Consider the following 14,819-nt stretch of genomic DNA (forward strand, 5'->3'; position numbering starts at 1 on the left):
ACCTCTTCTTTCTAGTACAGGAATGCTTTTAAGCAGAGAGCTCAGGCTGTTGAGCCACACTTCCCAGAGCTGCTTTTTCAAGGGGTAGATCCACATGTGCTGCACTGGGGAGAGCAGAGAGCTTCCATTTACAGCCTGATAATGGCAGAGATCACATCTCAAATGCACCAGTGTGAGTAGGACAAGCAAAGCACTGCAGAAATACTCTCAGCTGTACCTTGAGCACGCTCACTGGCTGCATTCTGGTTTTTCTTTATGGACTGGAATGTCTGGGCTCGAGCTCCCTGCACCCTCAGCTGCAATCCTGTGATTGTTATTACATACATACACTGAAAAGGTCAGATTTATTCATCAAAAGGCTACTGTGTGGTGTGCAAGTGAATGGTCCAGCTTCTTTTTCCATCTTACAGACAGCCTCAACACTGGAAATTAGCATGGGGACAATCTCAGCAAGAGACTGTTTATGGAAATATTGGGGTGTGCTGTTTTGGTCGATGCAGATCAGGCTATTGCAGACACAAGCTGTTAAAATAAATGATGATAGAGAGAAAACTGGGGGAAGCAAGGTATAGATGTTCTAAGTCTTTCTTGGATGATGGCTTTTATCTTTTTAATTATTGTCTGAAAGAGCATGAATTAATTTCTAAAACCTTTAGTGGAAGGTCTCTTTTAATTTTTTTTTCCTTCTCTGCAGTTAAGTACTGTCCTTTGCAGAGTAGTTATCATACTCGAAATATAAATGTACCCAGCCTTTACTGCATGCTGTGATTGCTGCTGTGTTATCACAGCCTTACAGGTTCAGGTTGCACGTGATTCAAGTTGTAAGTGACAGCTGCTGGCTGAGCCTTGCTCCTTGTAAATGCTGCTGTCACTGTCCAGGCTGCCAGGCTGAGGTGAACAGAAATCTTGGACTGTCCATGATAGAAAGACTCAAATAATACTGCTTGGAGCACATTCAGCCTGTGCAGAAGCAATTCACAAGCTGCTGATGCCAAACAATGATGATTTTAGATTTTTCTCCAGAACATCGTGTCCTGTAACTTCGAGTTGTTTAAAAAAAACTGGCAGAGTTTTGTAGACATGCATTAATGCTGACTTACGTATCTGATAGTGGAGAGAAATATTGCTGTGGTTGAGGAGAGCAAGTCAGCTTCCACAGGTGGCTCCTTAGCCTTTCTCCTTGGTGGTAGTTGTCTTTTTTTTTCCTCTCTTTGCCCTTCTTTCCCATGCTCAGACATTGTGGGTATGTGAATATACCAATTTATGACTCTTTGCTATTGATTATCATGGTGAATAGCTGAGATGTTGAGCTATGACACTTCATTTGGCAGTCAGATCTTTGGCTTTGCTGTCCTCTCATCCTATGCATGAATCCACCAGAAATGACTCCCAGCTCCCTGGTGTTGACTGTAAAGCACTGATAGACTGGCAGTTTGAATCACAGCTGTTGAGTTGGTGTTCCTTCACCTACAAAGCCTGGTAATTCTCCTGGCCTGTCATTGCACCAACTGGTGGCAGATCTTGAAGTTGGACATGTTGAGTTCAAAATAGATCCTTCTGTGTGCAAACCAGTGTGTGGGCAATCACAAGATCTTCATGGTCACACTTCATGCAGTTCTTCTTTAAATAGGACAATACTGCTTCCCTGTTTCACAATTCAGTGCACTTATCATGCATATTTACATGTTTTAATCTTCTACCAGCTCTGTTAGGAACAGCTTTTTGCTTGAGATCATCAGTCAGTTCATGCCTTGTGTTGGTCAGGTTGCTGCTCTTGGAGTGTGTGTGCTGAAGGAGGGTTTGTATCTGGCTGGAGGTGTCTGTAGCTTTCAGCAGTAGCTCAGGAACTCTGAAGGTAAACTGGAAAGGGACTTTTGATCTCTAAATTATAAAAGTAGTTTTATAACAGAATGTTGTCTGCCTTCACTGTAGTTTCTGTAGTGGGAACCTACAGGAATTTATTTGCAGTGGTGCATTTGACATTTCGTTTGCATAAGAAAAGTGGTTTTGTTTTTGTCAGAGGAGGTGAAGCATTTGTTTGGGAGCTATTAGCTCTCCTCTCCCTCATCTGAAATATTGTATTTTGCTGTCTTGTGAACCTGGATGACCTTACATGCAAATACATGCAGCCTTTTATAAATCATCACAGTGGGTGAGTTCTGTGAGGGGGTGCAGGTGTACTTCAGCTCGATGTATTGTACTTGCACATCTGATAAATCCATTATGAGGACTTGGAGGGAATGCCAGTAAATATGTGGCAGTATTTTTTAACTGGCAGCTCATGTTCATTGACTCTGAAGTGCATCTCTGTATGCTGTCAACATATCTTGGACTCTTTGCCTCTTGTGTTGTCACAAAAGCATCAGTGGCCTGTGTGTGTAATCCTGCTGCACACGTAAGAGCTGACTCTGACCAGAGCTGACAGCTGCTCCATCTGTTGTTGACCTCAGCTGGTTGACATGAATGTTCTGAGCTGCTCCAGCTGATGTGATCTGTGCAATCTGTGCAGGTTTGCCTGGGGCCTGGACTTAAACAGTGTTGGGGAGCTGCTCAGGATGATTTCCTTGTTTCACTTGGGAGCTGTGGCTGAGCCATGAATGACAGAGGTCCCTGCCTGGCTATTGAAGTGCTTGGGCTGCTGTTCAGCAAGGTGCAGTGGTTCCCTGAGCTGTGATTACCTGCAAGTTGCTCAGGTGCAGGCATGGAGCAGGTCAGGGAGGGCTCTAGAAAAGACAGGAATTTTCTAGGAGGCAGTGTCAGGTGGTGTGGCCTGTCTGGCAGGACAGAGGTGACAGGATGTCATTGGCTGGGTAGAGGTAGAGGAAGGTTCTGTGCATATAAAATTTAGTGCAAAAGCAATCTCAGTTTTTAAGAGTGCATCACCCCAGCCTGGGGATTAGCCTGCATGTGGACATGCCAGACTTGCACTCCTCAGTACAAATCCTTCCAGCCTGGGATTGCCCCAGTCCTGGTTTTGACCACTTGCCTACCCTGCAGACAGGCATCAAAAGAAATTATCTCATGTTAACAGTGTTCTGATGGACTTTTGTGTTCTCTTGATAGCTGCCATTAACCTAGCAAAGCTGAAGCTCTTCAGACATTACTATGTCATGGTAAGTGAAACACCTGCACACATGCATGTGGGGAACTTGGAAACTGTTCAAAGCTTTTGTTGGAATACTTATTGGAAATTACTGCAGCTGGTGGATGTGGTAGAGGCTCTTAGCACTGCTGTGCTTTGGCATCTTGGTCAACTGGCTTACAATCCTAAAAGCAACTTCCTTTTTGCTCCTAATGGTTATATCCTTCTGTCTCTCTTTAAATTCCAGCTATTTGTAATGCTTCCTGATTTCCTCTGGAGACAGCTTGAGCTGCCAGTTGAATTGATGGGCTTGAATAACATACTGTAAACTTGCTAAAAATTAAACTTGGGACCAAATGGTGCCTGGAGATGCATGTGTGCAGTTCCTGATTAAGTCAGTGGGAGCCATGAGTACATTTCCCAGGAGAACACAGGCTTCTTAATGATTTCCAACAGCCTCATTTCAGGCTCTTCTAAGTGGCAAGAGTAATAAATTACAATTGTGATTCTTGAAATTCTATGAAATAGTAATACTTAAAGCATTTCCTGCTGTAACTTGAGTATGTTACCAATAGCTGGAGTTGTTGGATGTTCAACAAGCAGTAGAGCCCTCAGCCTGTATCTTCCATGTTTATTGGGGAGCATAATAAGGCTAGTCTGACATAATGAGTTGTCTGGGAATTGCTTGAACTATTTCTCTGGGGTAAGAAGGTTCTGTAAGGATGGTGCTGTTGTTCTCATGCTTTCTCCTTTTCCTTCCCAGATTGTGTGTTACATTTACTTCACACGGATCATTGCAATTCTCATAAAGATTGCTGTTCCATTCCAGTGGAAATGGCTGTACCAGGTATTTGCCAGCAAAGGAAAATGCATCCATTCCTTGATATTTTTCTCTACTATTCTTTAAATATAACTGCACAACAAAATTCCATAGAATGTTCCTCATGTTATAGTAAAACATCTCAAAGCACAGTGCTGCACCCTGCCTCCTCTTGATTTTATCACTGGTTTGCTTAAGGTGAAAAAAACTAAGAATATATTCTATGTTTGTCCAGCAAGGCTGCTGGATTATACATGAGATGTCTGAAAGTAATTGCATTATTGATTTTCAGTCTTTCAATTTAAAAATGTCTGAAGGAAATTAATCAAGAACATACAAAGGAGAAAAAGATTAGTCAGGTTTGCTCTATGTAATTGAAGCCTGAGGGAGCCAGGGAAATAGGCTTTTGCTCTTCCATCTACAGGCTTCTTTTGCCTATGGACTTCTAAATACTTGGTTTCTTAACACATAATCCAAGGAACTGTGCAGGGAGTCCTTGGAATACATTAATTGTTGAAAATGCCAAGCAATGTAGGGGTGACTCCTCCCCCTCTCATTTAAAAGCCAAGCCTTGCTGTAGTTCTTTGCAAGCTCTGGAGAGATGGATAGAACTGTAACTGTATTTAAGGTGACAGGGAAAACTGAAAGAACCAAGGGTTTGACAGCCTTTATCCTGGGATTAATGACAACCAGACAGGAATTATTTTATTTCTGCTGTGGCCCAGATCTCTTGGCCATTAAACCTTGGACCTTATGAATGAGGAGCAATGTTTCATGACCACAGAGCATAGCAGGACTGAACTTCAATCTCATGTTTTCACTTACAGCTGCTGGATGAAATGGCCACACTGGTTTTCTTTGTCCTTACTGGGTACAAATTCCGTCCAGCATCAGACAACCCCTACCTACAGCTCTCTCAAGATGATGAGGATGACTTGGAGATGGAAGCTGTGTAAGAACCCCTCTCCCCTTTTATTCACCTCTTCACTTTTTGAAGAGAAGAGTAGTGTTTAAAACCAGTTTACTTTAATCTCTCTGAATCCTTCTGTGGCAAAGATGAGGATCTGCCCACGTTGAAAGATGAGGTGTCTGTTTTGGTGTGTAAAGACATTTGTGGTGTGCACAGGAGCCTCTGACCTGGATACTGTATAGTGTGGAAAAAGCTTTGCATGGGGCAAAAAGATGCCCATGAAAATGTCAAGTAAGAAAGCTTCTAATTTTAATTTAGATCATGGAACATGAAGTGATTTTTACAGTTTATCATTAAGTGAACAACAAAAATGACCCATCAGTCTGCAGAACAGAAATAATACAATGATTAAATGAACAGGGTGTAAAGTCCCTTCTGCCTTGGTGTTCAGCATATAGCTTTGCACAAAGTTATTTTAAGCAGCACTGAGCCAAGGAGATGGATTTTTATCAATACTCTTCCCTGGTTTATTCCCTGCTGTGAAACCACAAGGCACCACAAATGCTTCAGGACCTGAGCTAGTCTGGAAAAATTACATAGCAGGGCTCAGGCTAAGTCCCTGTCATTTTCTTTGCAGTGATTTTCTGAGGACTTAAAAATGAGTGGCATTTTTGAATGTGTAATTAAAAATACCCTAAGAAATTCAGCCTACCAGGGGTGTTGGATACAGCTTTTATGTAGCCTAGAGTCTGCTGCCTTAATAGGAGCAGAGCTAAACTAATCCTTTGGTAGTTATAGGTTTGATGCATAATTGCAATTCATGTACAGGCTCAGAAACCTGTTCCTAAGAGGTTTTTTTCCAGTTTGGCAAATCTCCTTTACCTGAGTGAAATAAATCAACACTGTTTTTATTACAGAGGCAAAAAAAAGTCCAAATGTGTTTGCTGTCATAGTTAGTTCAGAAAGAAATGAATCTTATTGGAAAACTGCTACAAGGAGGTTTGAATCATAAAATCCAGACTGAAATGTCATGTAAGGAGTTGAACTTCTCAGAAATATGACTAGTAACAAAGATCTTTTAAAATGCTTAGCTATTTTTGCTTTGGGTCTAGAAAAATCTGTCATTTTTGCAAGTGGAATCCAACTAGTGGGTAGTGACCTTAAAATCACTATCACTTACATGTGTTTAAATGGTTTATGTAAGAAACTGGTCTCAGTTTGGAAGCTGTTTGGTAAAAAAGCATTCACATCAGGAAGTCACTGTCTGAACTGGCAGGATTTGTGATTGTACCAAAACAAGCTTTCTTCCTTTTTGCCTGTTAGAGTGAATTTCAACTTTGCATTACAAGCTTAATGAATTTTTGCTTGTGGGGGTTCTGCTAGGACTAATAATAGGACACCTTTCAAATACAGTGATTTTACTCAATTGAGAAGTTGCTAAATTTAGGAGAATGAGCTGGAGGAAGTTTAATTAAGTAATTCAGTGATTTACATCTCATCATGAGATAGACATTGCTAAAACTCAAGGGTTAGAATTCCTTGTGAGTCTTTTCCTAGTAAGGCATTTTGCACTTTGCTTTGGGAGTTTCCATTGTTGTGCCTTGTGGGTTGTTCCCCTTAGCTTTGCTTGAATTTTTCTGATCTGATTCACCAGAAGTTTTATTCCATTTGGGCAGTTGGCAGGGTATAATCTGTGTCTGGTTCTCCCTTCCCCAGCTCCATCAGGAAGGTTACATTTGTAGATATTTGAAAAACAGAGTTTATACACATTCTGTGACAGGTGAAGCACTGCAATGGAAGTGTATTACATTTCTCATTGATTTGGTCTTTCTGGTCCTATTTTTGTCTTCATAAATATTAAGTGTGTGTCTGTGGGGGGGGAAAAAATACCTGGGTTTATTTGAGCAGATGACTAAGTGTCTGACAGTGTCCTGACTAACCACTGCTTGAGTGTTTTGTCTTTCATGTGATAAATACCCACTTGTCTTCACAGGCTATGGCAGAAACTAAAAACCTGCAAACTTCATGGTGTTCTGCTATGTCAGTTTTATTGTTATTTTCCTCTCCCAGAGGGTTTTATTTAAAATCAGATTCTCTAAAACAGAAGCATTCAGTTCCTTTAGACTCAACATTTCTATGAGCCAACAGAGGGGAAAGCTGTGAGGTTATCAAACCTCTTTTTCCAGGCTTACTTGTCTTCCATAAAAAAAAATAAGACATTTTAAGTGCAACTCTCTAGTTTGAGTCTGTTTTCATGCATTGCAAATGATACAAATCTTGATCTGGCAGTAAATGCAAATAATGTTAAGGACAGTGGAAATCTGGAAAGTTTCAAGAAAAATCTGCAAATAAGGTGTCTGTACAGAAGCAGCACAAGGCACAGATCCTCTCTCTGTAAGTCCTTGTAACTCTAAGGAATAAAATACAAATCAAGAATAGCAAAAGTAACTCTGGCTTGGAGCACGGATCCACAGACTTTACAGGAATCTCTTCAGTTATTCCAGGCTCCACAGAAGTTGTCCTGGCAGGGAGGAGAGTGTGACTAAAGCTGAGCTAAGGACCTGTCTGTCCTTTTTCAAGCAGGTTCAATAGCCATTCATCATCAGCAAAGTGGCTTTCTGTGTATTCTGTGCTGGGCAGCCTCTTGAGTTCTGTCAGTACGTGGGCTCGTCGCTGACAGTTTGTTAGATTAAAGTTCCCTGCTTGAAAAGGTGCAACCACACTTGGCAGAGAGAGCTGTCAGGCTTCCAGTCCTAATGCCATTTCTGGGGCATGAGCACAAAAATATGAACAGGAGATGAGGTGGGGGAAAGGAAGAATTTTTGGTTGTTTTGGATTGTTTGTTTTTTTAAAATTTCATTAATTCAGTAAGCTGACTTTAGATGCTGGATATCAAAGTGCTCTTTAACAGGATTTGGTTGAGAATGATGTTCATGCATACATGGAAGGTTAAGGATATTTCCACTGGAGGAGGAATTGCAGGAGAAGAAACCATTAATGGTTTTGTTCTCAAGCTGGTAAATCCATCTTACTCAGTGTGTGGAGACTTTGCTTCTCCTTAGCACCCAAAACAGCCTCAACACAGGGAGCTGTTGTGGTAACACTGATCTTTGCTTATGCCTTGGGATCTGGAGTTTGTCTCTGTGTCACGAGGCAGCTTATTCTGTGCTGAGATTTGAAGTCCTGCTTGGTTGCTTTTCTCTGCTTTCTCTCAGGTTGTGCTTCATGGCAGAATGATTCATGGTGCTCTCCATTTGCAATTTGTGATTTTCTTCACCTAACACATCTTTAGCTTGCAGAGATCAGCTTTTTTGCTCTATGGCTGATCAGTTTTCACTCCAGTCTGCAATAGCTTGTAAGGGCTGACTGCTGCCAGTATTGCAGTGTTTCTTGTTGGGCTATAAAACAAATAAACAGGAAAAAAGACAGCTGAGATCCAGCACTGTGGAGAGCAGGAGGTGCTTCTGAATGTTTAGCCATTCCTTGAGACCTTGGATACAATGCAGGAGAAAAATAAACCCCATGAAATCTCTGCAACACACAGCACTGTGATGGAGTGCTTGGGGAGCTCCTTCTCTGCCTCATTTGTGATGGATATTCCTCTGGCAGGCACAGAAATGCTCTCTGGAGAGGAATGGTGTAGTGAGAAGGATTTGTTGCATTTTAACTGCTGCTGATTTGTGGACTGGAAATGCAGTTCAGCAGACTGCAGGTGAGGAACATTTCCCTGCTGTATTGCAGGTCAGAGCTGAAGTGCTGAGACTGTTCTGAGGACAATGAGGATTTCAGTGTGCTTGATCTTAGTGCTGCTACCCTTATTTTATTGGGCATTAAAATGTGATGACTGATTTGAGAGTGAGAGGAATTGCCTGTTGTACCTCAGCAATCTGAGAAAAGGAGGGACTTGAGAGCTGCTTTATGCACTTGTCACAGACAAGAACAGTCTCCAGCTCTTCAGATGGGCTTTAACATTCACTGTTGGAGAATCCACACAGGAATCTCTCCCAGTTATTTGCTGTTACTGAGGGGGGACACAGTAAATGGCCTCTCTGGTAGCAAAGGATGTGACTTGATCTGCCTGCCCTTTCAGTAACAGTCCCATAAACATGGGAAGAGGATCATCCCCTCCTGGTGGCAACCTCTCATTACTTCTGTCACACCTTGGTGTGCAGTGGCTCTCTAATGGCATTATTAGAGTGCAGTGCTGGAGTCTAGGCTGTGTGCCAGGTGGGATTTTCACAGCTGTGACTCAAGTGTTGGGACTACTTTGGTGTCATGCATGTGTGAAACACCTCTTTATCTATGCCAGTGTCTCTGCTGCTGCATTGCTGTGTGAGATGCTCATTTGTGATTTGTAGTTCATGGCAATCTTCAGCTCTTCCCTGAGGAATGGATACTCCTCATTCTGTAATTACAGAGTTGATTGTTTCTGAAGAGTAAACTTGGTAGCTGTCTTGCTGCATCCTCTTGTACTTTTCAGACTATTATTTCGATTTGCCTGAACCTTTCTGCATTCCAGTCTTGTTCTCCAGTGTGTAGCTCTTAGTGTCTTGTGCAGATTTAATAAGCAAGTTCTCTATTCCATTACCCAGGCAATTACTGAAAATACTGAGTAGAAGTGAACCCAGGACAGGCCTCTCTGGAACCACACTCAATGTTCTTACATTTTTGACAGGAAACCATTAAGTACATCTCAATGCATACTTTTCCAATTAGTTATCCATCTACTTTGGTTTTATCTAGCTTATGTTTCCCCAGACTTTTTCCTATCTGAATGTGGGAAACCTTTGTCAACAGGGAGAACTTAAAAGGTCCATGTCTCTGTACTGATTAGTTTGGTCTCTTTTAGGAAATATTTATTGTTTACTAGTTCCATCTTTCTGTTTTAAGCAACCTGCTTACTTTGCTCTGTATTTTTATTTTTTATTTTAGTAGGGGAAAAAAATGATTTGATCTGTACTCTTGTGACCCTTTCCTATTAAGCCCAAGCTCATCTAGGCCTGCTCTAAAGTGAGAACCAGTGATGGTCCCAGTATGGCCACTGCTGGACTATCACTGAACACAGCAGGCTGAGTAAATGATTTTTACAGTACATGATCAGAAGCTGGGATCTAACATGGAACTAAGGAAGAAAAATGTTATCTGAAGATAACTTCTCCTCTTGGGGTGATGCTGTGGAGATGTTGTTAGCAGCTCTGATCACATAAAGCACTCTGACATGCTAAACAGCAGGTGAAAGCACTCAGACCAACAGGGGCAGTTTTGAACAGGACAGGTCTGACTGTGCTTCCAGGCATCCCTTGGGAGTGCATTGAGCTATTGGCACTCTTACCTTCAGCATCCAAAATAACCTTTGTAGCATGTTTGTGGGGAGAAAAAAAATACCTGTGTACAATGAGAATCACACTGTGCAAAAGAATAAAGGAAATGTGTTGTGCATTCAAATTGCCTGTTTGGTGTAGCAGCAAAGCAAAGCTGCTGAGCTGCTGGAGAGCCAAGGCAGCTCCAAGAGGAATGGTGCTGTTCTGCCTGGATAAACACTTCAGTCTCCCTGGTATTGAATGGTATTGTGAGGCTTTGTAGTTCAATGGTCAGATTGCCATGACAAATCCAGACTTGGATGGTGTAAACAGGATAACTTTTCACTTCTTTTGTTGCTGCTCAGTTTGCTTTTAAGAGGAGCTGATGTGCATTAAGCTAATAAGGTTCATCTGGGGCACTGTCCAGTATTTGTGAAATATGTTAATTATTAAAATTAATGCAGAAGAAAGTCACAGAAATAAGAGTGGTCAGCTAAACATAGTAAAAGGGTTTTTTTTAAGTGAACTGTTCAAATTTAGCAAATAAACACCTGGTTTAACTGTTTTACCACCTCTGTTACCTTTGTTGAAGTATGAACCAGTATTACTTGTTGCTTTAATGATGGATGGGAAGGGCCTTGAGGTGCTCAAGGACAGTGGGTGTGCTTCCAGTGCCCATCTGTGCTGTGTGAGGGTGATACAGAGATCAAACATGGAAACTGCTCAGTGTGGGTAAAGAGATGTGAGAAATGTTGTTTGATGGGTGTGAGCTGTTGCTGAAATGGATTTTGCAGTTCAAGGTCTGATGGCTGATGCTTCTCCCTTCTCTTCTAGGGTGACAACTTCAGGAGTAATGGAGGGCATGAAGAAAGTCAAGAAAGTGGTGAATGGTTCAGCAGAGCCCCAGGGCGAATGGGAAAGCATGGCATGATGGACTGGACTAAGGCAGCACTTTCAGAGAAACTTTTTTAATTTATTAATATTACTCTCAGTGGAAAGGGAGCAACTTGCACTCCCCACCACTGAAACTGCAGAGTGGGGTGTGTCTAGGGAGAGCAAAGCAGTGCAGAAATATAACTATTCCTTTGATCATAAGAAAATGGGATCTCTTGGTACCTGCAAGGAGTGTGAAGCTTTCCTAGGGATTTGGGGTAGCTTTTTTTCCCCCCCCCTTTCTGGATCGGTTCTTTTTTCTGAATTGTTGTGTTCTTCAGAATGTGTAATACTAATGTGAAGAGGGATCTTCAGTGTGTATGTAAAGAATATATTTTATATAATGCTCATATATCTACACACACACACACACTTGCTATGTAACATGAATGCTGGGACTTGCAAAGCCTGTCAGAAGGTGGAAAAAGAAGATAAAGACATGTAAGTATTTTTTTTCTTTTTATAAACTCTCCTTGTGGCATGGACGAAACATTGCAAAACAAATGGATAGGAACAACTGCAGTTATTTGAGAGACTGAAGGGATGTTGGATCAGATGACTTCTGCCACTGCTCATGCAAGTGTGAAAGGTGATAAGTATCTTCTTGTCTTATCCCTGCAGGTGTCCACCTGAATGTGTCAGGTTTTCAGATGTGTTGCTATACAGGAAATGAGTGACTGTTCTCCATTAAAGCACTAAGCCCATAGTGCAGTAAACATTTATGTACATTCTCCAGTGTCCTTGGAGTTGCTCTTGACTCAGCCCCACCTGACAAGAAGTACACAAGAGGTGTAAGACTGATGCTTGCTTTTTAGGGGTCTGCCTAAATGTTTACTTTCAAGCTGTGACCCAGAGCACTTTGGTTTGCTTTGTAAAATATTTTCAAGGTTTTTCAAAAGTCACTCCTTTCTGGCACAGTATAAACAGTACCAGACTCTCCAGTGGAAATCTGTCTAGCCATTTTACTGCAGCATAAATCTCTGGTTCACAGTTACCCTGAATTACTGGGCCTCTCTGAATGGCTACTTGTACCTCTCTGGCTGTGTGGGATTAATGACACTGCTGTTGAGATGAGCTGAACTGGTCAAAGTGGTATTGCCATCAAAAACAGACAGCTGTAACTCACAGTCCTAAATGTTGGGGTTTTCTTTTGTCAGGAGAGGAGAAGATTATGACCAGAACCTTGATGCAGGGGAAAATGCAGTCCTTGACTGTTAACTGCAGACTTGCAGTGGAGTCTTTACAGACATGTTCCAAAATGCCCACATGTGTTTTCTCTGTAGTCCCTGGGGTTGGTGTAGGGCACTTGGTGTCCAGAGCTGTGGCAGTGAAAATGAGCATTCATTTGGGGGAGGATGGAAGTGGCTCACTGGTGCAATGAGGATTAGCTTTAACAAAAATAAATCAGCTCTAAGTCACTGACCCACTGAAGCCTTAATATTGATGCAGAGGCCCTGCACAGAGTGGTGCCTCTGCCAGGGTGTCAGGGAGAGGCTTCATCAGAGCCCTGGATGTGCCAGCATCGCTTACAGACTCATCCAGGAACTGCTTTTTTGGAGGGACTACATTTCTGGGGCACAGCTGATGAGGAGCCACTGGTGTATTTTATTCTCCAATCTGAGAAGGAGGATTTCCTCAAGAATCTTGAACCACTTCCTCACTCCTGAGCAGGGATTGTGGAGCTCCTGGTGAGCTGTCTGTACCAGGACTTGCTGTTTGAGGAGCAGCACCACTTTCCCCCATTGCTGCTTCTTTTCCCAGCTGTTGGTTCTATGCACCATGGAAACAAATCTACCTGCTTTGATACCTGGAACTGCTTTCTCTTCAGATAAAGCACAAGAAGAAGAGCATTTGTCTCTGGCTACAGGTTTCTCTTCTGTTTTCCTCCTGAGCTGTAACTTCACAGTAATCACAGCAGTGATAGTTTGACTTTGCTGTCATTGCCTTGCAGTGAGACAGTTTTAGTGAGAAGAGATCCTATACCAGTGGAAAGGCTGCTTGGTGACCTATGGGCCTTTTAGGCCTTCTGGAGGAAGAAATCTGCATATTTAGCTGAAGTGTGAGAAATTGGACCATAAACAAACAGGCAGTCCCAGCTCATCATACACTTAAATGCAATATCTGGAAAATTCATCCTCTGCAGTTATTCTGTCCCTTGTCACTCCCTGCATCCAAAGGGTGCTTGAACAGGCTCTGAAGTTTGCTCAGAGAAGCCCACTGAAGACTTGGAGTGTGTTGGCACTGAGGTATGTAAGGGATAAGGATGTGCTGCCAGGAACAAAGTGCATCTGGACAATGCTGTTCTAGAGCCTGTTAATCCTTTTGTGAGTGAGATGTGACACTGTCATAGGTGTGGCATTTCACCCAGAACCACCAGGGCTGTGCTGTGATCCCAGGGAATGCTGAGCTGGTTCCAAACAGCTGCCTGTTCCATATGTCAGCATCAGTGGAGCTGACAATTTGGCAAGTGCTGTTTCCTTAGTCTCAGGTTTCTTTTTTTTTTTTTTAATAATATGCACTTTTTAAACTGAAGTTGCATATGGTGTAGGTTTATCTGCCAAGTCCCTGGCTCACCAGTCAGAGGCCAAAAAAATGGGTCATTTCTTTTTGTCTTGGCATGGAAAACCACAGCAGTATTCAGGAAGTCCTTTTTTTACAAGAGCTTTTTCCAAGTTCAGCCCTGAGCTTCAGCAGTCAGCTCTGCAACCAGCTTCAGCTGCTGCTTTACACGGGATGACAAGCAGCAGGAAATGGTCAGACCTGAGCATTAGCAAGGAAAATCAAAGTCATGGACAAGTCAAAACCCAAAGGGTTCTTATTGTGGCCATTTCCAAAATGAACTTTCTCTGGTGCAATTCCTTGGATCAGGACAAAAAGTCTGTGTTGATGGATGGGATGGTGGAGGGGATGGCTGCAGTTGTGCCTTTCTCCAGCACAGTGAGTGCTGCACTGCAATCATCAAAGACAGGAGTGCTCCTCCCCTCCTTCCCAGGCAAACCCACATGGCTGGCATGGCATGACTCCAGGGCTAGGGGAGTGCAGAGCTTGGAGCTTCAGGCAGGATCATCAGTGCTTGCCTTTCACAGGCTGCTGGTAGGAAGCTCTGCCTCTCGGGGAGGGAAGCTGGAGGAGCTGTTGTAGGTTACAGATCATTTAGGGATATGCAGCTTTGCCTCCCTGTCACTGCTTTTACTGAAGCAATCACCAGCAGTACCCAGCAGCAGTGACAGGAGTCCTGGAACAGCAGCTCTGCTGCAATGGCAATAAATGGTTTGAATGCTTTCCCATCTGCTGCTGCAGCAGAGCACTCATTCCCCTCTGCAGACAAAAATGAGATTGGTTCAGGCTTTGCTTGTAATGCAGGTTATGCCCCAATAAATCCCAGTGGATGCTGACATGCACATGGCACTGCTGCACTCCTCCTTCCTGCCGTGGCTGCTCAGCAGGCTGTCTTCCAGAGGAAACCTCCTTGCAGTGCAACTGCCAGACTCCTTCATTCTTCGGGCTGGAAAATGTTTTCCTTGATGGTTCATCAAGAGAGGTACTGAAAGAAAGCAAGACATAATGGGGTCATCTGGAGCAGTGCTGCTGCCTGCTCAGAGTGGAGCAGTTGGAGTTGAAGGAGCCACATGCTGTCCTATTAAGATGCTCTTTCATGCTGTCATCTCGCTGGGCGTGTTGTGATGTGTGCCGTGCATTGTTCAGTGTTTCCCTCCAGCTGAGTGCCCTGCTCCTGGATTCCCATGCTGCCATACCCTAGGAGAGCATGTTGTA

General features: G+C 42.9%; 1 protein-coding gene across 5 annotated transcripts in view; it reads left to right on the forward strand.

Annotated features, from left to right (window-relative positions):
- GPR107 (G protein-coupled receptor 107) overlaps positions 1 to 14,819 on the forward strand; it is a 54,048-nt gene that overhangs the window by 30,058 nt on the left and 9,171 nt on the right. For all 5 annotated transcript variants that reach the window (XM_042779890.1, XM_042779893.1, XM_042779892.1 and 2 more), the window contains exons 16-19: positions 3,064 to 3,113; positions 3,846 to 3,929; positions 4,730 to 4,854; positions 10,947 to 13,291. In XM_042779890.1, coding sequence (XP_042635824.1) covers positions 3,064 to 3,113; positions 3,846 to 3,929; positions 4,730 to 4,854; positions 10,947 to 11,043 — 356 coding nt within the window. In that variant the 3' untranslated portion in view covers positions 11,044 to 13,291. The remainder of the gene's footprint in view (positions 1 to 3,063; positions 3,114 to 3,845; positions 3,930 to 4,729; positions 4,855 to 10,946; positions 13,292 to 14,819) is intronic.

The sequence above is a fragment of the Catharus ustulatus genome, chromosome 21 (assembly GCF_009819885.2).
Source record: "Catharus ustulatus isolate bCatUst1 chromosome 21, bCatUst1.pri.v2, whole genome shotgun sequence".
In the NCBI taxonomy this organism is placed as follows: domain Eukaryota; kingdom Metazoa; phylum Chordata; class Aves; order Passeriformes; family Turdidae; genus Catharus; species Catharus ustulatus.